This window comes from Phacochoerus africanus, chromosome 4 (genome assembly GCF_016906955.1).
Source record: "Phacochoerus africanus isolate WHEZ1 chromosome 4, ROS_Pafr_v1, whole genome shotgun sequence".
Taxonomy (NCBI): Eukaryota; Metazoa; Chordata; class Mammalia; order Artiodactyla; family Suidae; genus Phacochoerus; species Phacochoerus africanus.
The window spans coordinates 40,512,029-40,535,100 of record NC_062547.1 but is presented as its reverse complement, the minus strand read 5'-3'; the positions used below and the strand labels follow the sequence as shown (position 1 = coordinate 40,535,100).

The following is a 23,072-nucleotide window of genomic DNA, read 5'->3' as shown; positions in this document are numbered from 1 at the left end:
AGTAAGTTTTTTTTTTGTTCCTTTGTAAATGTCTTAAACTTAAAGTGTTGCCTCTCACTTGAGTGATTTGCTTCAACTTACTTTCATGCCAAGCTTTAAACTTCTGGGATAGAACATCACAACAGAGGCACGATTCAACCGACCTCCAGGATGACTCAGCCTACAGCAATGATTCAACCCCAGTGGTGATTCAGCCTTCACTGACGCAGAACTGTCCTAACACACATTTCATTCTCTTTTTAATGATGTTCTAAATTATGCCGGTCCCTGTCTAGAAATCAAACTTTACTACATAATTAGAAATCAGAGCCTACTGCATAAATCCTGGGCCAGTGTTAACACGTACATCTTATTTAATATGTACCTTGACTATAGTTTATCCCTCTGACAGAATTTACCTGCTGGAGTTAAAAGTGTCTGTTAAATATGCTGGACCACGATGCTGCCAGGGAGGCTTTCCATAGGTTTATAAACAGGCTCAACAAGCATCAGAATCACTAGCATAAGGAAGATGTGGCACGTATAGACTGTGGAATATTACTCAGCCATAAAACAGAATGAAATAATGCCATTTGCAGCAACATGGATGGAACTAGAGGTTACCACACTAAGTGAAGTAAGTCAGAAAAAGACAAACATCATATGATATCACTTATATGTGGAATCTAAAAAATGATGTAGATGAACTTATTTACAAAACAGAGATGATCTCACAGACATCAGAAACAAATTTATAGTGTTTGCTTCGGCAGCATGAATACTAAAATTGGAACCATTCAGAGAAGATAAGCGTGGCCCCTGTGCCAGAATGACAGGCAGATTCGTGAAACATTCCATATTTAAAACAGCAACAGCAACAACAACAAGCTTACGTTTACCAAAGGGGACAGGTGGGAGGGAGGGATGGGTTGAGGGTTTGGGATTGCCATATGCACACTATTGTATATGGAATGGATGGTCAACGCGGCCTGCTCTATAGTACAGTGAACTCTACCCAGTGTTATATAGCAACCTATATGGGAAAAGCATCTGAAAAAGAGTGGATGTGTGTATGTATATTACTGAATCACTTTGTCATATGCAGAAATTATCACAACATTGTAAATCAACTATACTGCAATAAAACTTTAAAAAAAAGAAAATCATTAGGAAAGCATGTGGTTAAGAACTATGGATCTATACCCACCAGGAGGTCAGGCTCAGATGTATTCTCTGGGCCTCCTGGTGATCCAAAGAATAATTCTATGTATACTTTCACTAGGAATGAATTTCCAAATCTTCTTTAGTTCTCCCATGTCCACTTAGGAACGTATCTGGGTTTTGTGCTTTGAGCTGGAAAGTGTGGATTATTGATAAGTTTGTCTTTCCCAGGAATTGGCACATTGTCTCTCTTAGAAAGGGTTGTGTTCTTGCTGAGCAGCTTGTGAAGTCTTTTCTGTCCCAGGGATTGTCGCAGTGGTGTGCCCTCTAAAAGCACTGAAAAACTTCTAGTACACTGCAGGTTGTACTGTCTCAGGTGCCAACCTGATCTGGTAGTGACTCAGCAAAATAAAAAAACACTGCATTAGGCAGAGAGCGGTTTATATTCACGACATGAGGCAAATCTCATTACAGGGCGCTCCAGGGGAAAGTCTGAATTGCTTTATAGCACACAAATTGCATAATGCAATTTTAATCAGAGGAATTGGGTATCTTCCCTATCCAGATTTTTCTTTTTTTTCTTTTTTGGCCACACATGCAGCATATGGAAGTTCCTGGGCCAGGGATCGAATCCCAGCTGCTTTAATCCACTGCCACAGTGGAAACTCCTCCAGAATGTTTTTTTTGGTGGAGTTGGTTCCCCACCCCTCTGGCTCCTCAATACCTTTTGTTTTCCAAAATCAGTTTGGAAAAATAAAAGCAATTAATGAGTAAGCCAAATGTAATCTCAGGAATGAGTTAGGGCTTAAGTGGTTTAAGAGGATAGTGATAGAAAATAAGCAGACATTTTCTCCAGAAAGACTTATTTTTTTAAATTTAAAAGTAATTTAGTTTGGATGCAATATAAAGTTTAGAAGTGGTAATAACATTAGGCAGTTTAAAAGAAGTAATAATAGTTGTTTGGGGGGTTGGGAGGGGTGTGGATTTCTAAGCTCATCCCACCTGGTATTCTCATCAGCAGCCTTCTCGGTGAAAAGGAGATCATCAGATGGATATTGCAAGCTGGTGGCAAGCCTAGGATCATTCTGTAGCTGTCTTGTAACTGGAACAGCCCACATCTTGCATTAGCAATGTGAGTTTCCAGGGGAGAAACTTTAAGAAATTCAGGGTTTCTGTCTTAGTAGCCTGCTTATTTCTCTATGATCTTCAGTGTATTAGTTTGCTAGGGCTGTTATAACAACAACAAAACATAACCAGTGTGGCTTAAGCAACAGAAATTTCCTGTCTTACAATCTGAAAGACTAGAAGACTGAGATCAAGGTGCTGTCAGAATTGTTTCCTCCTGAGGGCTGGGAGAGAAGAGTCTTTTTCAGGCTTCTCTCCCTGACTTGTTGATGGCTGCCTTCTCCCTGTGTCTCTTCACATGGTTTTTCTTCCGTGCCTGTGGCTGTATCCAGCTTTCTCTTTTTTAAAACACCAGTCAAACTGGATTAGGACCCATTCTACTCAGTATGACCTCATCTTAATTAATCACATTTGCAAATAAGGTCACACTAAGGTACTGCGGGCGGGGGGTGGAGGAGGGAGCAGGAAGTTGCAACCCATAAAATTCATTCTGCCCCAATTTCTGTTGACCCTGGTGCTAGGGGCAAGTCTGAAAGCTTCAGCTATTTGGAAAACCATTTCCTTTAGCAGTAGCTGGTTAGATGCTAATTGTCTTTTCACCTTTACAAGCTATAGTTGTCTAATCAGTGCACTGAGTTCATGACCTGGCCCTAGTCAACATCTACTGGATCTGAATCTCTAGGGTTGGAAGCTTGGAAACTGTATTTTTAAGAGGCTTCTTGGGGGATTCTGATGCAGCCAACCCTCCTTTTATTGGACCTGCTTTCAAGGAGCATTGGGCAGTATTAGTCCTCCATATTTACTGGTTTTCCAGGTACCATCATCCCAGATGGCCTTTGCCTTGCATTGGGTAGGTAACTTTCAGGCTGGCGAATGAAGGTTGAAATACCGTTTGAAAACCAGATCTCCATTGGCCTTGAGTGAAGAGCTGAAACTCACAAAAAAGCACAAGACTAGTGCTTTCCCCTTATTAAGAGAAAGATTTGTTAAGTGAGTTTGAGGGTGTGTGATGTGGTTTCACCTTTTCATTTGTATCCTCACCTGGTAGGAGGCACAGGCTCCAGTAGTCCCTGTTCTTGGATTCTGTTGACTGGTAATGCCATTAATGTGGTTAGTGCCGCCATTGTCACATTAGACATCATTAAAGTCTCATGGCTTCTGATTCTAATGATAAATTCTTCTAATCTGGGGGCTTGCAGACTACAGACTGTGGGCCACATGTAGCCCACCTGTTGTTGTCCAGTCCTTGAGCTAAGAATGTTTTTATATTTTTAAAGGGTTATAAAAAAATTAAAAGGAGGAATACTGTGCTGTGACACATGAAAATATAAGAAATTCAGATTTCAGTATCCATAAATAAAGTTTATTGGAACATTCTCATTATTTTATATATTATTAATGGCTACCTTTGTGCCATGATGGCAGAGCTGTGTAATTGCAATAGAGGACTGCATGTCTGAAAGATTTACTGTCTTTTACAGGAAAAGCTTACCGACCCCTGTTGTCATCACTACAGTTTTCTTTGATGCTTAGGAGGGGGCTTGTGAAGTGGTCCCAGAAGGGTGAGGGGCCCAGATCTGTTGGGTTATCAAGTGACTGTGGGAGCTTGAGTGTACCCATTATTTCGTGTGCGCCCCGGCCTCCTTGTCGTCACTGAAGGGTGGTGACCACCAAAGCCCCTTGGGCCTGCAGAATTCAAAACACAAAGAAAATAATGACAGAAATGGGAAAAAATGGTTGAGAACATAAAATTGACTCAGAAACCCTCTATTATCTGTTTGATGTGTGTGTGTGTGTGTGTGTGTGTGTGTGTGTGTGTGTGTGTGTGTGTGTGTTTAGAGCTGTATCCGTGGCATATGGAGATTCCCAGGCTAGGGGTCGAATTGGAGCTGTAGCTGCTGGTCTACTCCACAGCCACAGCAACGCCAGATCCAAGCCACATCTCCTCCTACACCACAGCTCACGGCAACACTGGATCCTTAACCCACTGAGCAAGGCCAGGGATCGAACCTGCATCGTCATGGATACTAGTCAGATCATTTCCACTGAGTTACGATGGAAACTCCTGTTATCTGTTTGACTACCTATTCTACCCAGAGCTCTTTCTCTACCTAAGATCTTGGTTTCCCCTCTGTACATCGAATACAAACAGATGGGGCCCCAGGTTTTACCATTTGCTGTTTGTCAGCATCTCTGTCTTCTAGTCTGATTTACAGGGTTGGATTGAAAAGAGAGTGAAGGAGAAATAACCTGAAGCAGAAATATGGCCTAGTGGGACGCTTTGTGGAACAATAGCTCTTCCCTTCTTGGAAAAGGATGCTCTTGACCTTGAGTCATTCCCACCTGCTTATCATATCTGTTGCTGCTGAAATACCTCATCAGGAAGAGCCATTCTTAAGCCCCACTGTTCCCAGTTCACTGGCGTTGGTCATCAAGATTAGAAAGAACACCCAGGAGTTCCCGTCATGGCTCAGTAGAAACAAATCTGACTAGTATCCTTGAGGACACAGGTTCCATCCCTGGCCTCAATCAGTGGGTTAAGGATCCAGTGTTGCCGTGAGCTATGGAGTAGGTCACCGGCGCGGCTTGGATCTGGTGTGGCTGTGGCTGTGGCTGTGGCGTAGGCCAGCAGCTGTAGCTCCGATTCGACCTCTGGCCTGGGAACTTCCATAGGCGGCCCTAAAAAGACAAAGAAAAAAAAAATCCCAGTGGTTTGGGATTTTCATAAGACTTAAAGATTAACTGGCAAATTTGTTTCCCTAGATGTTTGAAGAGCCCATGAGGATATCTCTGCTGTGTCATATCAGTGTATGGTGTTTATTCTTTCAAGCAGGTGCTGGGAAAGGAAATTTATAGTTGGAATTTATTTAATCAGTTCCTTTTTCTAGAAGGACTCTGATACCTGCCTTAGAGTAAAACACACCAACTGTGGAATCATAAAGACAGAATAACATGATGGACTTAATGTTTTCAGAAGAGACTTTTTTTCTTTTTTTTTTTTTTTTTTTGTCCTTTTGCTATTTCTTTGGGCCGCTCCCACGGCATATGGAGGTTCCCAGGCTAGGGGTTGAATCAGAGCTGTAGCTGCCAGCCTATGCCAGAGCCACAGCAACACGGGATCCGAGCCGCGTCTGCAACCTACACCACAGCTCATGGCAACGCCGGATCATTAACCCACTGAGCAAGGGCAGAGACCGAACCCGCAACCTCATGGTTCCTAGTCGGATTCGTCAAGCACTGCGCCACGATGGGAACTCCAGAAGAGACCTTTTTTTTTTCTCCTGCCGTATGGCTGGGGAGACTAAATAAGGTTGTTCCGAAAATTGTGTTTCTGGGGTACGGAGTAGCTCATTTTCACTCGTTTTTCTGTTGTGACTGTTTTTATTTGAGCTGCTAGAGAGCAGGAAAGGGTGTTCGTAGTAAGATTTTAGAGATAGCTCCCTTCTGTCTGTAAATGGCAGCTTCCTCACTCCAGAGAAAATCACTATGTGTGTATATCTCTGAGTCAGTCCTCGGGATCCACGTTTAAGTTTGGCTTCTCAGTCCTTGAAAGCCATTGACCCCTCTGCTTTTGAGTTCCATTCACCCGCTAAAAGGCCATGCATCGGGGTGGGGGGGGGGTGAAATTCAAAGTTTCTGGGCTTGGAAGGATGCATATTTATAATCAGCTTGAGGGCTCAGAGGATTTGTGAAATCGTTTTGGATTAACAGCCATTGATTGCTAATCAAACAATATTTAGCTTTGTCCAGAGAACAGGAGCAGAGAAAGGTACGGGCACCTTGTCAGCAGGGCCCATTGAGCGGGGATGATGGGCTCAGTGTGGGGGTCTCTGCGGCAGCGTGGGTGCTCGTCCCGCCGGGAGCTGTTGTCAGTCCTTTGCCCGGCCGGTGAAAGGAGGGACGCCAGAATCTGATGGTGGGGGTGGTATTGATGTGCCTTAGCTGACTAATCAGATTGAAAAAGTCCCATGGTATTTATGTCACTTTAATTTTCATCAAACAATTGGAGGCGACAGCACTCTATTAAGGAGAGGTTGATCCAGAACTAAAGCCAAATAAATTGGGGTCTCAGTTTAATCAAATTATCCCTTTACTGGCCCTGGATTAAGTGAGAGGGATAGCGTCGGTCTAGAGCCTTGTGATTGGCTGAATCTTTCCCTTATTTTTTAAAGACGCCGATGAAAGAAGAAGCATTTTAACAGACAACTTTAATAATCCTTCCCAGAAATAGTGCTGAAATAGCAGCAGTGACAAAAAGGAGTTTATTTCACTAGTCAACAATGGGATTTTATTGGGAATAATGAGCTTATCATCAGAATCAGAGTTCTGGTGAATTGGAGTGAGAAGAAAAGAGATGTGGAAGAGAAATTGAGTATTTTAGAATTTTTTCCTTGTCATTTGGGGTTGTTTTTCTTGGCACATTTTCAGCACATGTAAAATCTCAATTCAGAGAATGGCTCTGAGGAGATGGAGCACATCCTGCTCTCAGTATTGAGTGTTAAAATTGGTTTGCTTCACACCGATTCAAAAAAGCAATGAAGTGAGTTTCAATCTGCGTGTAGGACAGGTTGGCAAGCCCGTTGTTAGGGCTGACTGTCAAACCCAGAAAGGAGAGGAGGATGATTAAGTTTATATTACCTAAAACAAAGAAAGGCAGAAGAGCAACCCTGCCCTGCGAGTCGTGGATGTAGTTAAAAGTGCTCTGTGAGTGATGAGAAGAGAGGCAGAGAGTGGCTTTTGGGGTAATGGTGAAGCCCTATTTCTGGATCTGGGAGTTGACTGCAGAGGATATTTAGTTTATGAACATCCCACCAGCTCTGTACGTAGACATTTAGTTTTATGACCTACTTCAATACAAAGTTTGAAAATTTTGCTTGAGCCTGTTTTAGACTTCAATTCTGTTTTAGTTTCCTGTTGCTGCTGTAACAATTAGTGGCTTAGGGGGTTCTCTTGTGGCATAGAGGTTTAAGGATCCAGTGTTGTCACTGCAGCAGCTAGGGTCACTGTTGTGGTGTGGGTTCGATCCCTGCCCTGGGATTTCCACATGCCACAGGTGTGGCAAAAAAGAAACCTCCAAACCAAAAAGCAGTTAGTGGCTTAAAACAATATACATATATTGTCTTAGGGTTCTATAGGTTAGCAGTTCTACATGGATTTTGCTGAGATAAAAATCAGGGTGTTGACAGGGCTGTGTTCCCTTGTACAGGCTCTATGGGGGAATCCATTTCTTTACTTTTTCTGGCGTCTAGGGGCTACCTGCACGCAATGGGTCCCTTCCTCCATCTTTCAGGCCAGCAATGGGGGAACAGGTGCTCCTCTCATTGCGTAAGTACACCCTCCTCTTCTGCTTCCCTTTTCCACTTTTAAGGACTCTTGGGATTACACTGGGCTCAGATGGATAATAGAGAGTGACCTTTTGCCAGGTCAGCTGATTAGCAGCCTTACTTCCCTTTGGCCACGTAGTCATTAGCACAGTCACAGGTACGAGGATTAGGCCATGGACATCTTTGAGGGGCCAGTGTTCTGCCTACCACAACTATGAATTAGTCATATCATTAGCTGGGGATCATGTGAGGTAGGAAGGAACTTGGGTACCTTGGGGAGCGCTGCTCAGAGAGCCAGGAATTTGTACTCTGCTCACAATGAGTGGGTCGGATGTGATGTTTGCTGAGGTGCCCTCTAACACTTTTGGAACATACATGGTACTATACAAAATATAATATTTAGGGCCCATATCTATCACTGCAGTAGTAATCCAATCTTCAGATTTGTAATCTTCATCGTATGAAACCTCATCATATAATTCTGGGTACCTGTAAAGTCTACTGTGAAGTAGACTTTAGACTTCTCTTCAGCTGTCCTGAGTTCGAGAACCCCAGATTTGGGTGGTCCCGGGAAGCTCTTACTACATAGCACTCCCTCGTCAGGGTATAGACCTGTGTCCTTCAGTTAGGTCCTGGAAATGAGTCTGTATTTGATTGTTTGTACCATCCTCTCCCCTCCTCCTTTGATTGTCACTTAATTGTTGTTTTGTTTTGTTTTCCTAACTGGATTTGCCTTTGCTCCACCTTAGCTGGACTCTTATTGATTCATTCAAATTTTTTTTTTTGTCTTTTTGCCTTTTCTAGGGCCGCTCCCATGGTGTATGGAGGTTCCCAGGCTAGGGGTCCAATTGGAGCTACAGCTGCCAGCCTACACCACAGCCACAGCAACTTGGGATCCGAGCTGCGTCTGTGACCTACACCACAGCTCACGGCAACACCATATCTTTAACCCACTGAGCAAGGCCAGGGATCGAACCTGCAACCTCATGATACCTAGTTGGATTCATTAACCACTGAGCCACGATGGGAACTCCTGATTCATTCAAATATTTTTGGAGCACCTACCATGTGCTGGGCATGTACTGATGCTAAGGTGTGAATTAGGAAAGATCCAGCCACTACCCTCACTGGACTGAGTCTAGACCAGGGGTCTCCAAACGCTCCTGATTGTACACCTGTCAGTAAGAAAAAAAAAAAAGTCGAGGATGCACTATTTACTGTCATGTAAAGTATGTTGTAAACATACACAGATATTGGAAATTAAATAGACTTTGTTCTCATAGTGCCCAGATAGTGTTCTCAGCCACCCTTTGAGACCCTATCACATTAAGAGTTGACACCCCAAAAAATAGAGAAGACAGAGGGAGGGTGGTGTAACGTGATTGAAGACCAGGAAATGTGTGACTTAGTTTCTCAGCTTGATCTTATTGTTCCTTCTGCTCCTTGCACATTTGCTTGGTATCATTGTTTCAGTGTCATTGTCCTTGATTTTTCATTGCAGTCTGGCCTTGCTGCTAAAGCTGGTATGTCTATCTTGAGCATTATTTTGGAGCCATTCCCAGTGTCTAAGCCTGACAGTCATGTTTTGCTTCAACGCATTTTATTTTGATCCCCATCCCCATCTCTTCCCACCACCAGGCCCCCAAGGGCTCTTAATCTGCCACCCAAGCTGAGGAAATAATATTTAAGATGGACTCACAGCTTTCTGGAAATATCTCACATCCTTTTCGCCCTCAGGAGGGATTTGTTCGTGTTGATCGAGATTACATCCTCAAGTCTGCAGAGCTGGCCAAAGCTGGAGGGTGCAAACATTTCAACTTGCTGTCCTCTAAGGGAGCTGATAAGTCAAGCAACTTTTTATATCTGCAAGTCAAGGTTTGTGCATATTTCTACCTTTCATATACTCTGGAGAACCCTGACTAATTGGCAGTACTAAATAATATAAAATGCTAACTAATACAAAAATGCATTAAATGCATTATATATTTTTGTAGCTACAGGAAAGTTTTGTTTTTTGGGGTTTTTTTTTTTTTTTGCAAGGATATGTTTAGTAGATAGAAGTGATTTGAAAGTTCATTTCTGAGAATGTATACATGTTTGTGTAACTTGGTCCCCATGCTGTACAGCGGGAAAAAATAAAGAAATACAAAAATAATGAATTAAAAAAGAAGGAAGTTAATTTCCAGTGTCTTCCCCTTTGTTCGTTATCTAGTAGTCGTGAAGTAAGATCTCACAGCTCTGGTCTTGAAGATCAGCCTGGAATCTTAGCATGAGAAATGACTCTGAGGCAGCGATTCTTCAGCTTTTCCAGAGTAGCTGATGTGTTATTATTGGGTATGGTTCTTGCCCTCAAGGAATTCTAATCCGCTTGTTTGGCAGGGGGCTTCCCCAAAGCCAGCCCCAAGTTGAGTAATGAGCTAGAAGGTCTCACGGGACTCACCATGTGCTCATCTTCACAGCTATGATGTAGTAAAATAAAGGGATATAAAGCAAAGTTGATAAAGGGGAGAAGTGCATACTGTCACGTACATGTGGACTCTCATAAAAAATGACACAAAAGAATTTGTTTATAAAACAGAAACAAACTCACAGATTTCGAAATCAAGCTTAGGGTTACCAAAAGGGAAACCATGGGGGGAGGCGTCAATGAGGAGGTTAGGAATAACATATACACACTACTGTATATAAAATAGATAACTACCAAGCAACTACTGTATACAGCACAGGGAGAGCTCCTCAATATTCTGTAATAACCTATATGGGAAAAAAGGATGGATATATGTATATGTATAACTGATTCACTTTGCTCTACACCTGAAACTAATGCATTGTAAGTCAAGTGTCCGCCAATAAAATTTTTAAAAAGAAAGAAAGAAAAAGAGGTGCATGTACCAAGTGAGGTCTGGAGGAAACTAGGTACAAGCTTTCAAGGATCTTCTGCCGGTAGAGTTGCACATTTAATTTCTCCAGTGGTGAGTATCGCCTACCAGAGAAATTCCCCTGAGCTCAGAAATCCAGGCTTTTGATGTGGATCAGTCACCTAGGCACCCTCAGCATAGAAGAAATTATAGACTTCCAGAAGGAAAGCAAGTGCTTGGCATAAACTGCATTGTTTGTACAAATAGTTTAGGCACAGTAACGTACCAGTTAGGTAGTGATGAAATGCCCCTAAAATCTGAATTCCCAGGACACAGGCCAAAGCACAACCTTGCAAGGATAGCCCTAATTCTTACTTCTAAGAATAGCAGTCGCCGCCTGCTGCACTAACTCCTGTAGGCACACTGCTAACAGAGACAAAACACATCTTTGTAAAAAGTAAGGAATGTGCCCTCCTAAAAACGTATATATGAATGTTCACAGAAACATTATTCATGAGAGCCAGAAAGAGGAAATAGTCCAAATATCCATCACCTGAAGCAGGGATGGATGAAATGTGGCCTGTACCTACAGAAGAGTAATATTCAACCATAAAAAGGAATGACACATGTTATAGCAGGGGTGAACCTTGAAAAACCATGCTAAATGAGAGATGCCAGTCACTCAAGGCCACACCCAATATGATTTTATTTGTAGGAAATGCCCAGAATAGGTATATCTATAGAGACAGAAAGATGAATGGTTGGCTAGGGCTTTGGGAAGGGATGAGAGTGAGTGCTAATAGATACAGGGTTTCTTTTGATGTGATAAAATATTCTAAATTTAGATCATAGTAAAGGTGGGACAGCTCTCTGTGAATGTACTAGAAACATGTGTTTAAAACTTGTTTTAGGAGTTCCCATCGTGGCTCAGCAGAAACAAATCTGACCAGCATCCATGAGGACGCAGGTTTGATCCCTGGCCTCATTCAGTGGGTTAAGGATCCAGCGTTGCTGTGAGCTGTGGTGTAGGCTGGCAGGTACATCTCTGATTTGACCCTTAGCCTGGGAACCGCCATGTGCCTTGGGTGCAGCCCTAAAAAGACAAAAAAAAAAGTTTTTAAAAAAGTGCCACAGATTATATGATATGACAGGTTAGATGCCAAATGAACAGGTATGAACAGGTGGAGGAGAACAGGCCACTTAGTTCATAGGCCTTTTAGGTATCACCGTCTCAGGAGGTCTGAGCACCTCTGGCCTTTCTATTTAAGAGATGCCTGGCATGAAAATTCCTGGCTTGTTCAACAAATTTAATTTCAAGCATCATCTAGATGTGATTTCCTTCTCTCTTGAAATGTGGTGGGTTTTGTTAGGAAGTGAGTAATATAGGGAGTCTATAGGTCTTCTGACCCACTGAAACTACCTGCAAGCCAAAAAAAAGGTTCATGTCTGTAGGCTGCAACATTGATTCTGGACTGATGGGAGGGTCTTTCTTTATGGCTGAACTCTTTGTGTGTGTGTGGGGGGGCGGTGCTATGCCCTTGGCACATGAAAGTTCCCAGATCGAACCCACACCATAGCAGTGACCCGAGCCACAGCAGCAACAGTGCCAGATCCCTTAACCCACTCAGCCATCAGGGAACTCCACGTAGCTGAATTCCTAACACGTCACCTACCCTCTGGATCTGTTTCAATAGGTCACATGAGGCTGGGCTGACTGTGCAGCCATTTAGTCATCCAGTATATCTTTTTTCACTCTCTACTATATATCAGGATTAATTTATTTCTTCCTTAACTTCCCAGACTCTTTGGAATCTAAAGATCAGGAGGATGATATTTCCAAGTGTTGAGACTTGCAGACACAGATGGTCTTCAAAACCCCAAGTTGCTCTCGTTATTCTCTCTTAAGCTGACAGCAAGTTGGTCTTGGTTAAACACTAAAAAATGTGCTTTTCATTAACAGGGAGAAGTGGAAGCTAGAATTGAAGAATTAAAATTTGATCGTTACTCCATATTTAGGCCAGGGTAAGTATTCACACTGCATAAGAATACACCACTGTTGGCTCTTCTCTAGAAGCTAGTTTTTCATTTGAAGAGGCTGACAAATAAGATGTCTAAGACATGAAAAACATTGACTGGTGGTAGACTGCTTCTCTGAGGAACCAATCTTGTGGCTTTGAAGGAACTGGTAGACGGTTGGCAGTGTCATGTTCAGAATCATTGGGAAATTTCCTGGGTAGCTTTTGCTGCCTTCTTTCAAGTACTCTTCATGCCCAAATAAAACTGTTTATGTACTTACTACATTAGTGTGTTTGGGCTGCTGTAATAGTAACAGCATAGAATGGGAGGCTACAGGTTTAAGATCAAGGTTAGTGTCTGGGGAGGCCTCTGTTCCTGGCTTCTTGCTTGACTGCCGCCTTCTCTCTGTGTCCTCACATGTCTTCTGTGTGAGTGTCAGAAAAGAGAGAAAAAGGGAGAGGGAGGGAGAGGGGGAGAGATTTCTGATACTCCTTTTCTCTAAGGACACCACTTCTATCAGATTAGGGTCCCCATCCTTATGACCTCATTTAACCTTAAATTACCTCCCTAAAGAGCTGTCTTCAAATACAGTTACACTGGGGGTTAGGGCTTCAATAGGAATTTGGTAGGGGGGGTGGGGGGGACACAGTTCGATCTGTATCATCCCGTATGGTTTGAATGCACTTCATCATCTCTTTCTCTGCTTTTCTTTTTCTCTTTAGAGTTCTGTTATGTGATAGGCAAGAATCTCGCCCAGGTGAATGGTTGGTTAGGAAGTTCTTTGGCTCCTTACCAGAATCTTGGGCCAGCGGACATTCTGTGCCAGTGCTGACTTTGGTTAGAGCGATGCTGAACAACACAGTGAGACCAAGCGACCAGAAGAAGGAACTGCTGGAAAACAAGGCCATCCTTGACCTGGGAAAAGCTGATGGCTCTCTCAAGACATAACCATGCTGGAGAAATGCTTTTTATTGTAAAATTCAACACTTTGCACCTCATCGGTAATTTCAGGGTCTAAAAAAGTTAACACGCCTTAACTGTAGTTTTACTATTCTTAGCCCCCCAGATCCAATCAAAAAATGATCGTGCTCTGCAGCAGCATTTTAGAGGCTAGTTGTACATATGTAAACATCAACTAGGGATCCTTGCAAAAGTAGAGATCCGGCAGTTCCCTGGTGGTCTATCAAAAGGAATGACACATGTTATAGCAGGGGTGAACCTTGAAAACATCATGCTAAGTGAGAGAGGCCAGTTCCCAAAGGCCGCAACTAAGATGATTTTATTTAGCATTGCATGGAAAAGTAAGAGATTCATAGGTCCTATCTCAAACTTTCTGAATCATAATTTTTGGGGTATGGGTACAGAAATCTGTTGTTTTGTATTTTGGGGTTTGGGCACAAAAATCTGTTTTTTTGTTTAAGCTTCTTACGGCTCTGATGCCACCAGTGGGGAGGCAAGTGAAACGCTTGTCTGCAGAGTCCCAGCAGCAATGCAGACTTTATGTATCACGCAGTTGCGTTCTGAACACCCGTTGCTGGCATTTGTGTCTCTGAGTTACCCAGTGCCGGCTGCATGTGACTGTGTAAGTGAACACTGTGCCTTACTACTTCTTTAGAATGTGTAATGAAAGTTAGTGCGTAAGTGAGCTTATATGTTTCATGGGAGAATTAAATAGAGGAATAAAAATAAATGGAGAAGTCCTGAGTGCCCTTAGATTGTTAGAAAATACCCATGTTTTGCTGGTGATAGGCAGTATTTTGGCCAATGGGATGATACAATATTTATCACATGCTTGCTAAGTGTCAGTCTGTACACATGCTGTGTGTCCTTTAACCCTATAAACGGTCCTTATAATTCCTAGCCGTGGTACCATCATCCTTATGTCTTAGATGGGGAAATTGGGGCTCACTGTGCTTTGCCCAAAGGCCCAGAGCTGAAGCCTGAAGCTAGGAAATGGCAGAGCAAGGATTCTAGCCCAGGTGAGCCTGATCCATAGCTTGTGTTTTTAACCACTCCACAGGAGCATCCAGTATCTCTATATTTCCAGGAAGTCCCAGTTAATAGTTATTGGATCAGTACATGCTGTGGATGACTATAATCGAAATACTTGGGTTTCTCCATTGATCTAGTATCCCTATAATCATTAACCATGAAATATTTACACAGCCAGTAAATATATATCTCAAAGTGCTTCACTTTAAAAACTATGGAAAGGAAAGGAAAATGTGGAAAGATGGGTCAAAGTCAATAGGAGCTAACTGTTGATTTCCATCATGGAGCAAAGGAGAGTGGTGAAATTTGTCTTAACTTCTGTGCCGAGGGAAGCAAGGTGATTTGAGTGATTCCATTCTTATAGGGTCTACACTCTGCCAAGTAAATTTCACTTTTCAGTGGCTACTGGAAGATAAAGACCATCCCCTTTAAAGGGTGTGTGTGTGTGTCCTTTAGAAGGGATTGGACATTCCCAATGTCAGTCATCTAGGAAAGAGGCATATTTTAGGATGGGGTGAGGTCTTGGAATGCTGGCTTTAGGAAGGAGATGCATCATCCTCTGCCAGATTGGGTGCCTCTGGGGCTGGACTCTGAAGAGCTTGTGTGTTTGGTTGATAACAAGCATGGGCTTCAAGAAGTGAGGCACTAAGTGAGGGGAGTCCATGAGGACATCCTGAGGCCAGTGGGCTCCAATAGCAGCTAAACCAAGCGGCCAGTTTTAAGTTATTCTCTATATTATTTCCTTACAAACCTTCTGTCAGGTCTCATTCAGTATTCCATTCTGATCTCCATAGTGAAGTGGGATGATGGGGGAGGGTCTGTATTTATCTTTGGAGTAAAGAAAAAAGTTGCTCCCTCCTAAACCCAGCATCTTGATGACACATCAACTTCAGGAAGCAAGATTCTGGCCCAATCACTCCTCTAGACTGGGTGTCACTTCAGTTACTGTTAACATGGAATGATTGGGTGTTAATGGGATTTAGCAGATGGGCCTTGCTGGAGAGTATGTTGGAGGGATGAAGGAAAAAAAATGGATGAGCCCAGGTAACAAATGACTTTGAATTGTTTAAGTTCGTTTGGGTTACCGAATGGTTTCTCTGTGCCACTGGGCAGGTAGACAGTGGGTCTATCTCACTGAAGAGGAAGTCCAACCCAGTGGAGTTTACGCTCAAGGGAAAGGAGTACCTTCCGAAGAGTTTAACAATAATACAAGGCATCATTTTCATTCCTTGAATTTATTGAGTACCTACTATGACTCGGACCATATATTATGTGCTAGAAAAATGAAGGTAAAGAGACATAGCCCTTACCCTCATGACTCAAATAGTGTTGTGGGTAAGACCAAAAGGAGAAAGAAAAAGTGGTGCCAAGAAAGAAACTAACAGGGCAGTTGGAATGGCAGTGGAAACTACTTTCCCCAGCCGCACCCCACGAGGGTCAGGGAGCCCCAGAACAAGCGCGGAGTCCTAGGCTCTCGCCTGCGTTCGACCTTTTCAGCCACCAGAGGGCGCCGCAAGGAGGTCGCGCCTCCACTAGCCGATCATCTCTTGAATAAGAGGCACAGGGGGCACGAGGCCCACTGGAGAAGCTCGGCGGCCTCTGTCTGCTTCTGCGCTCTGGGCTGCGGGATAGAATCGCCGCTAAGGCCCGCCGCAGCCAGAGGAAAACATAAAAATCACGTCCAAGCCTGCAACATCCAGTCCAGGTTTCAGAGCTCGCTCCGCGCGCACTGCGTCAACCCTGCGGCAGAAGGCGGAGCCCGGGTTCCCCCCGCCCCTGATCACGTGACCAACAGAGCGTGTTCCCGAGGCCGGAAGCGCCCCGGTGCGCGCGGTCTCGCGCTTCCAGGCGTCCCCGAGGTTCCCCAGGCCTGGACGCTGTTGCGCTCGCGCTCGCATTCACGCTCGTTCCCGGGTTCCCCGGCCACGAGAGATCCGAGGAGGCTGCGCGCGTGCGCTGCCGGTCCAGGTCCCCACCCCCAGGCGCTGGTGCATCGCAGCCATGTGTTCCTTAGCGTCGGGCGCTACCGGTGGGTACCCCCGGCCCCTCAGCGCCCAGGCCGCTCCGCCGTGGGGCGGTGCAAGCCCCTCCCTTCCCCCTGCACCCGCGGCGGTGGGGCCCTGCGGGGAAGGAAGGGGAGGTGCGGGGGAGCTCTCGCCGGCCCGGGGCCTTCTCCCTTCTCTGCCCGTGGTGCGCTCGGTTAGCACTGGTGTCTGAGGTAGATCTGACCGTTTGCGTGTGCTAGGCGGCCGGGGCGCTGTGGAGGAGGAGGAGGACCTGCCCGAGCTGTCAGACAGCGGTGACGAGGCCGCCTGGGAAGATGAGGACGATGCCGATCCCTCCCACGAGAAGCAGCAGACCCCCTGCCTGTTCTGTAACAGGTTCGTCCACCACAGCGCCAGGCTCCAGCCCCGGCGTGTCCGGGCCACGTGGGTCTGTGTGGTCTGCTCATCTGGAGTTCAACCAGAGTCCAACCCTCGAAATCTGGAGCCACACTGGTTTAGGGGGAGGAGCCATGAACTGGAAGCCAGGTTCCACGACTTCTCTTGTATAGGCCTCAGTTTCCCCTTGTGTAAAATGAAAGCATTTCCTGGGCTGAGTATGGTTCTCAAATCTGGTTGTGCACCTCTGTCACCTGAGACGCTTAAAAAAATACAGATGCCAACTCTGTATCTCCGTCCTTCGAAATCAGGGATAGGGTCTAGGCATCTGTTTTTATAAAGACACTGCCTGCAATGATTTTAAGGAGTAACGAGTTTGGGAGGCACTAAGCAACGTTAATTCTTCAGAACCCTTCCAGCTTTGCCATTCTGTAATTCTTTAGAAAGTGGAAAGCTTCTCAGGTGTGCTCTTTTCGTTTGAGCCATTTAAAGAATCACCTTTCTTAGGACTGCCCCACCTATGGAAAGGGAAGGAGTTGATGTCTTTTATCAGTTTCTCCTGAAGCTGAGCTTAGTGCTGATTGGTGGTATATTAGCTCCTCTTGAGTCTTCATTGTTCTCATGTGTAACCTCATTTGATAGGTACAGAGTGTCTGGATCTACTGGAGTCGTCCTAAAATAATGTTTAGCGGTGTAGAGGTACTTCTCTGTGATAGGCTGCTTAAAGACTGCAAAAGCAATCTATCTTGATAAGCATTTGTTGAAAACTGCTGCATATATACTAGGTTTATAGAAGAGATATGCAGCTTCTCTGCTGTATATTTCTGTCCCATTAAGTGTCCTTCAGTTTTGCAGGTCACATAATAAAGAAGCTTGGCTCTCACTGTGTCTGTAATGCAAGTCCTTGGGGAACACGACAAGACCACTTTTGAAATAGGGCACTTTGGGAATGTGCCAGCTATAAAATTAGTTTATGCTTTATTTCTAAAAGCAGCTTGAGTCTGAAAGCAGAGTTGACACTTAGAGGATTATTAAAAAGAATCTTATGTGGGGAATTTTCATGTCCTGAGAGCTACAGCCTATCACAGGGAACTCCCTTTCTTAAAAGCGTTTTAGTAAATTCACTGCTATTATTTGGCAAATTAAGTTTGACTTTTTAAAAAATTTACTTAATTTTATTTTTTGTCTTTTTGCCTTTTCTAGGTCCACTCCCACAGCATATGGAGGGTCCCAGGCTAGGGGTCTCATCGGAGCTGTAGTCACCAGCCTATGCCAGAGCCACAGCAACGCAGGATCTGAGCCGCGTCTGCGACCTACACCACAGCTCATGGCAACGCCGGGTCCCTAAGCCACTGAACAAGGCCGGGGATCGAACCTGCCACCTCATGGTTCCTAGTCGGAATTATTAACCACTGAGCCACGGCAGGAAATCCAAGTTTGACATTTTAAAGGATAGTTTGTTTTAGGTGTAAAATGGGGCTCAGAAGTCCTAACTCCTTTTAGGAGTACTGGGTTCCTCTCTTCTGCAGGTATGTTTGTATTTTTATTAATTGTAAATAAAACGAAACCTGCAGAGTGAGGGGAGAAGTTTTTAACATGAAATATATCGAGACTTCATAGGGGACTATTTCATGAAGCTGTTGCTTGGTTTTTCAGGTTATTTACATCTGCCGAAGAAACGTTTTCACACTGTAAGTCTGAGCATCAATTTAATATTGGTAACATGGTTCATAAACATGGTGAGTATTTCTTATACTAAAGAAAATTTTTGCGGTGAAATTTATGTTCGAACTTTATATTTTTCCAGACCTTTTCTGTACAAGCCCAGTATAGTGAAACATATAAGCAACAACTTATGAAAATGAGGTATTTTTGACAAGTGGCTTTTGAGGAAAGATTAATGATAAGTCATTCTAGATAAGATTCACAGAGTTTAAGCTTATATTGGCTTCACAACTAAAAAGGGGGAAAAAAAACCCCGAAACCCTTGGCATGTAATTGCATTTTTATCATTTTAAGATTAGGAAGACAAGGGGAGAATATTAGAATTAGGGAGAGCAAGGGTAGAGGTGGGGAGTTTGGAAAAGAAAGTGGATCATTAGGAAAAGAAGCAGCTTATAAGATTAAAGCATAATATGGACTTCAAGGCATACAAGATTATATTTTGTTTGTTTTTAATCTTTTCTAGGGCTACACCTGCGGCATTTGTAAGTTCCCAGGCTAGGGGCCAAATTGGAGCCATAGATGCTGGTCTACACCACAGCCACAGCAATGCCAGATCCAAGCCACATCCTTGGCCTACATGCAGCTTGAGGCAATGCCAGATCCTTAACCTGCTGAGCAAGGAATCCCAAGCTAGGGATTGAACGCACATCCTCATGGACACTAGTCAGAGTCTTAATCCACTGAGCCACAAGTGGATTGTGGAACTCCAAGATTGAGTTTTATAAGGATGTTTGATAAGAGCATGGATGGAGAGTGATAAAGTTAGGGTGGTAAGCCAAAGATTCAGATGATAATTCTTTTGAAACTCTCATTTGAACATACTTAAAATTAAAGCCTTCTACTTTAAATGAATATAGAAAAGCCATAGTATTCCACTAAAATTAATTAAATAATGGAATTGGTTTTTTGGTCCCTGTACTTACTAACAACTAGAAAAGACATTACTGAAGAATAGCAAATATTAGGAGGATTTTCAGTATCAGGTAAACATCTGCTACAATATGTTTATAAATCAAATTCAACTGCAACTACTTTTATAAGATATAAATGACTTTTAATGTTTTTGATGTGCATTTTAAAACTGAGTTGGAATCATACTTCATATAATTTTTATTTTTTCACTTACCAGTAGGGCTTTTTGTATGCTATTAAGCATATGAAACATTTTAATATGCTATTACATTCCTCTTAAAAGTATTTTTCATGACAAATAATAATTGATTGGATATGCTATTGCTTTCCCTTGTTCTAAATGCTTCTTCACTTCTGGAAAGATGAGAACCAGATAACAAGCCTCACTGGGTTTTTTTTGTTTTTTTTTTGTTTATTTGTTTTTCATTTGTGTCATTTAATTTAATGTAAAAGCTAGTATACTTTGTATACTCCATGTCCTAGCAAAATTATAGTTTGGTAGGCACCATAAAAATTGGGAATTTAGAGACTTTTGGCTCTAGTATTAACTGCCAAATACTTGGTGTTGACAAGTACTAGGGCCTGATTTTCCTCATTTGATTGTTCTGATGAGTGGAATTCTAAAACTTAATTTTCAGTTTTTGGGAAATGCAAGAAAAGGATTTAAAAGTTTGTCATATGGGAGTTCCCGTTGTGGCTCAGTGGGTTAAGGACCTTAAGGATGCTGGTTCAATCCCTGGCCTCACTCAGTGGGTTAAGGATCCAGCATTGCTGTGGGCTGCAGTGTGGGTCACAGGTGCAGCTCAGATCTGGTGTTGCCGTGTCTGTGGTGTGGGCCTCAGCTGCAGCTCCTATTTGACCCTGCGCCCAGAGGCTTCCATGTGCCACAGGTGCGACCTTAAAAAAAATAAATAAGTCACCTATGGCTGTTCTTCAATAAAATATTCTGAAGTAGCAAAGTTATTGTTCCTCATCTTTAGTAAGGAATTGACAATACTGTCAATAGTAGTTTAGAGGGCAGAAATATTTTATGATGTAACCAGAGAAGCATCTATAGAACAGGTTAATGAAACAAAACTCATGTTAAAATAGGTGTAATTTTTTTCCCCCCTCTAGGACTTGAATTTTATGGATACATTAAACTAATAAATTTTATTAGACTTAAGGTAAGTTGGTAGCTTAATTTACAATTTGGTTGAAAAACTAAAGAAATGTGGCCCTATCAGTGCACTGATATTTCAAAAGAATGTGAGGAACTGCTGTATAAGGAACTGTTTTAGATTTGACACATCATATTGGGGGAATCGTGGACATTAGGAACTAGTACAACATACAGCACCAAGTAAATGAATACATACTCTACTTAACAAAGGTCATTTTTAGTTGACTATAAGAGATGAATCAGTGTTATATGACAAAGTAATTCAGGGTCTGATAAAGGGGAATACTAATAGTCTCTGTAAAATCAGAAATACTTTCTAGTGTGATTTTAAGTACTTTCGTTGCTCTTTTCTATTTTTTCAGATATTTTTTTCTGTTCAATTTAGTTGGTGTTTATATTCCCTCCAAATCCAAACACTATAAAACTGCTTTGAAACTATTAATTAAGTAATCATCCAGTCACATTAGGGAAATGACAGGTGAAAATTGACTCTTTAACTAGAGATTTGTGTAATGTAGACCTGGTTTTCTTTTTTAACTTTCCTAATTTTTCAATAGGGGGATTTTGTGATTATGTACAATGAAAAAACTTGCAATTAATTTTATCTCCAGAACCCTACAGTTGAATATATGAATTCCATATACAACCCGGTGCCTTGGGAGAAAGAAGAATATTTAAAACCAGTATTAGAAGATGACCTTTTACTTCAGTTTGGTAAGATGAACATACTGTATTTCCTTGAAAGTAGGGTCCGTCATTGGTTACAGCAAAATAGTGGATAGGTGTTCTAGGAAAAGATCTCCTTGATTCTCTAAAGACCTCATTAAGTAGTTGGTTTCAGCAGGAAATTAAGTCACTTAAAAAGTGAGAGTCAGGAGTTCCCATCGTGGCTCAGTGGTTAATGAATCCGACTAGGAACCATGAGATTGCCGGTTCGATCCCTGGCCTTGCTCAGGATGAAGGATCTGGCATTACCATGATCTGGTGTGGCTGTGGCTGTGGTGTAGGCTGGCAGCTGCAGCTCCGATTCAGCCCCTAGCCTGGGAACTTCCACATGCCTAGGGTTTGGCCCTAAAAAGACCAAAAAAAAGGTTGTTTTGAAACATAGGGAGACTTGGGAGGATACTTTTTACTTGTTAGACTCATTTTTGGCTAAATGACTAAATTTTCAATTTAATTTAAAATTTTTAAATGAGTAGATTTAATAGACTTAAGTTTGAAATTAACTGCTTTTACCTCATATAATCAGATCAGATAATTGACTTTTCTTAAGCTCTTATTTCCTGAGATTTTGTTTTGATGCAGAAAAGAAATTTCCTTGGGGTTACCTACATATACTATTAGGCCTCCCTTGTGGCAGGGTCCCTCTTGTTTCTTGACTAGTTCCTTAGTTACTTGCTCTGCACTTTGGTTCATTCTCATTGAAGAGGATCTTGTGAAAATTCTGTTGGCTTCTTATACATACTTTATAGGTCTAATTTATTGGGGTTCATTTTTTTTTAAGTTATGCTTTCATTCATTTTTTTTATGCCAGTCAGATGAGATAGAGGGTTTACTCTCATCAGATCAGCCAGGCCATTCTAAATAGACCCATACCTTCACAGACAGTAGCTTGACAGTGTGTTTGAGCCATTCTTTGACAAGTGAGAAATGGAAAAAACCACTCATTTTCTTAAGAAGTACCATCAAGAGAAGTTGTGTGGTATCATGAATAGTAGTAAGAATCTTAATGTAGGATTCAAGAACTGTGTGACTCTGGGCAAAGCACTTAGACGTTCTGTTTTTAAGTCTCCATCTGTAAAATGAGAACCGGTGCCAGATTTCTGGCTTTCTTTACTACCTCTCCAGTTTGGTGAGACCTGCTTTGATTTTTACCTGTTTTTATATCATCTCTTAAATCTCAGTTTTTTCCTCACAGTGACCAAAGTGATCTCTTTGATATATCACAAGGTCCCCACGAGTTGCTCTTCATGATTTTCTTTCTTCTTCTTCTTCTTCTTCTTCTTCTTTTTTTTTTTTTTTTGGTCCTTTTGTCTTTTTAGGCCCGCACCCATAGCATGTGGAGGTTCCCAGGCTAGGGGGTTGAATTGGAGCTGTAGCTGTCATCCTACACCACAGTCACAGCAGTGCTGGATCCGAGCCTTATCTGCAGCCTACACCACAGCTCATGGCAACGCCGGATCCTTAAGTCACTGAGTGAGGCCAGGGATGGAATCTGCATTCTCATGGATGCTAGTCAGATTCATTTCTGCTGAGCCGCAGTGGGAACTCTGCTCTTCATGATTTTCTAAGGTAAAAATTGAACACTCACGGGATGAAAGTAGGATGTTAAATCCTTCAGCAACATAAAGAATCTTTCCCATAGGGAACCCACAGTCTGATAGTAGGAGTGTTTTGTTTTTGAATGGCTGTTCTGTGTTATAATAAAAGGTGGAAT

The 23,072-nt window shown here is 42.7% G+C and overlaps 2 protein-coding genes and 1 non-coding gene across 4 annotated transcripts in view; all 3 read left to right on the top strand.

The window, feature by feature from the left end:
* Positions 1 to 14,323, top strand: part of HTATIP2 (HIV-1 Tat interactive protein 2) — a 153,688-nt gene extending 139,365 nt beyond the window's left edge. For both annotated transcript variants that reach the window (XM_047776138.1, XM_047776137.1), the window contains exons 4-6: positions 9,327 to 9,464; positions 12,408 to 12,469; positions 13,186 to 14,323. In XM_047776138.1, the coding sequence (XP_047632094.1) occupies positions 9,327 to 9,464; positions 12,408 to 12,469; positions 13,186 to 13,411 (426 nt within the window). In that variant the 3' untranslated portion in view covers positions 13,412 to 14,323. The remainder of the gene's footprint in view (positions 1 to 9,326; positions 9,465 to 12,407; positions 12,470 to 13,185) is intronic.
* Positions 737 to 843, top strand: LOC125126656 (U6 spliceosomal RNA). The gene has a single exon (XR_007134750.1). It is a non-coding gene; the product is annotated as a U6 spliceosomal RNA (small nuclear RNA).
* A 1,934-nt stretch (positions 14,324 to 16,257) lies between the features above and the next one.
* PRMT3 (protein arginine methyltransferase 3) overlaps positions 16,258 to 23,072 on the top strand; it is a 135,279-nt gene continuing 128,464 nt past the window's right edge. Inside the window, exons 1-5 of the mRNA XM_047776135.1 lie at positions 16,258 to 16,484; positions 16,701 to 16,836; positions 18,493 to 18,575; positions 20,590 to 20,639; positions 21,247 to 21,349. Of these exons, the coding sequence (XP_047632091.1) occupies positions 16,457 to 16,484; positions 16,701 to 16,836; positions 18,493 to 18,575; positions 20,590 to 20,639; positions 21,247 to 21,349 (400 nt within the window). The 5' untranslated portion in view covers positions 16,258 to 16,456. The remainder of the gene's footprint in view (positions 16,485 to 16,700; positions 16,837 to 18,492; positions 18,576 to 20,589; positions 20,640 to 21,246; positions 21,350 to 23,072) is intronic.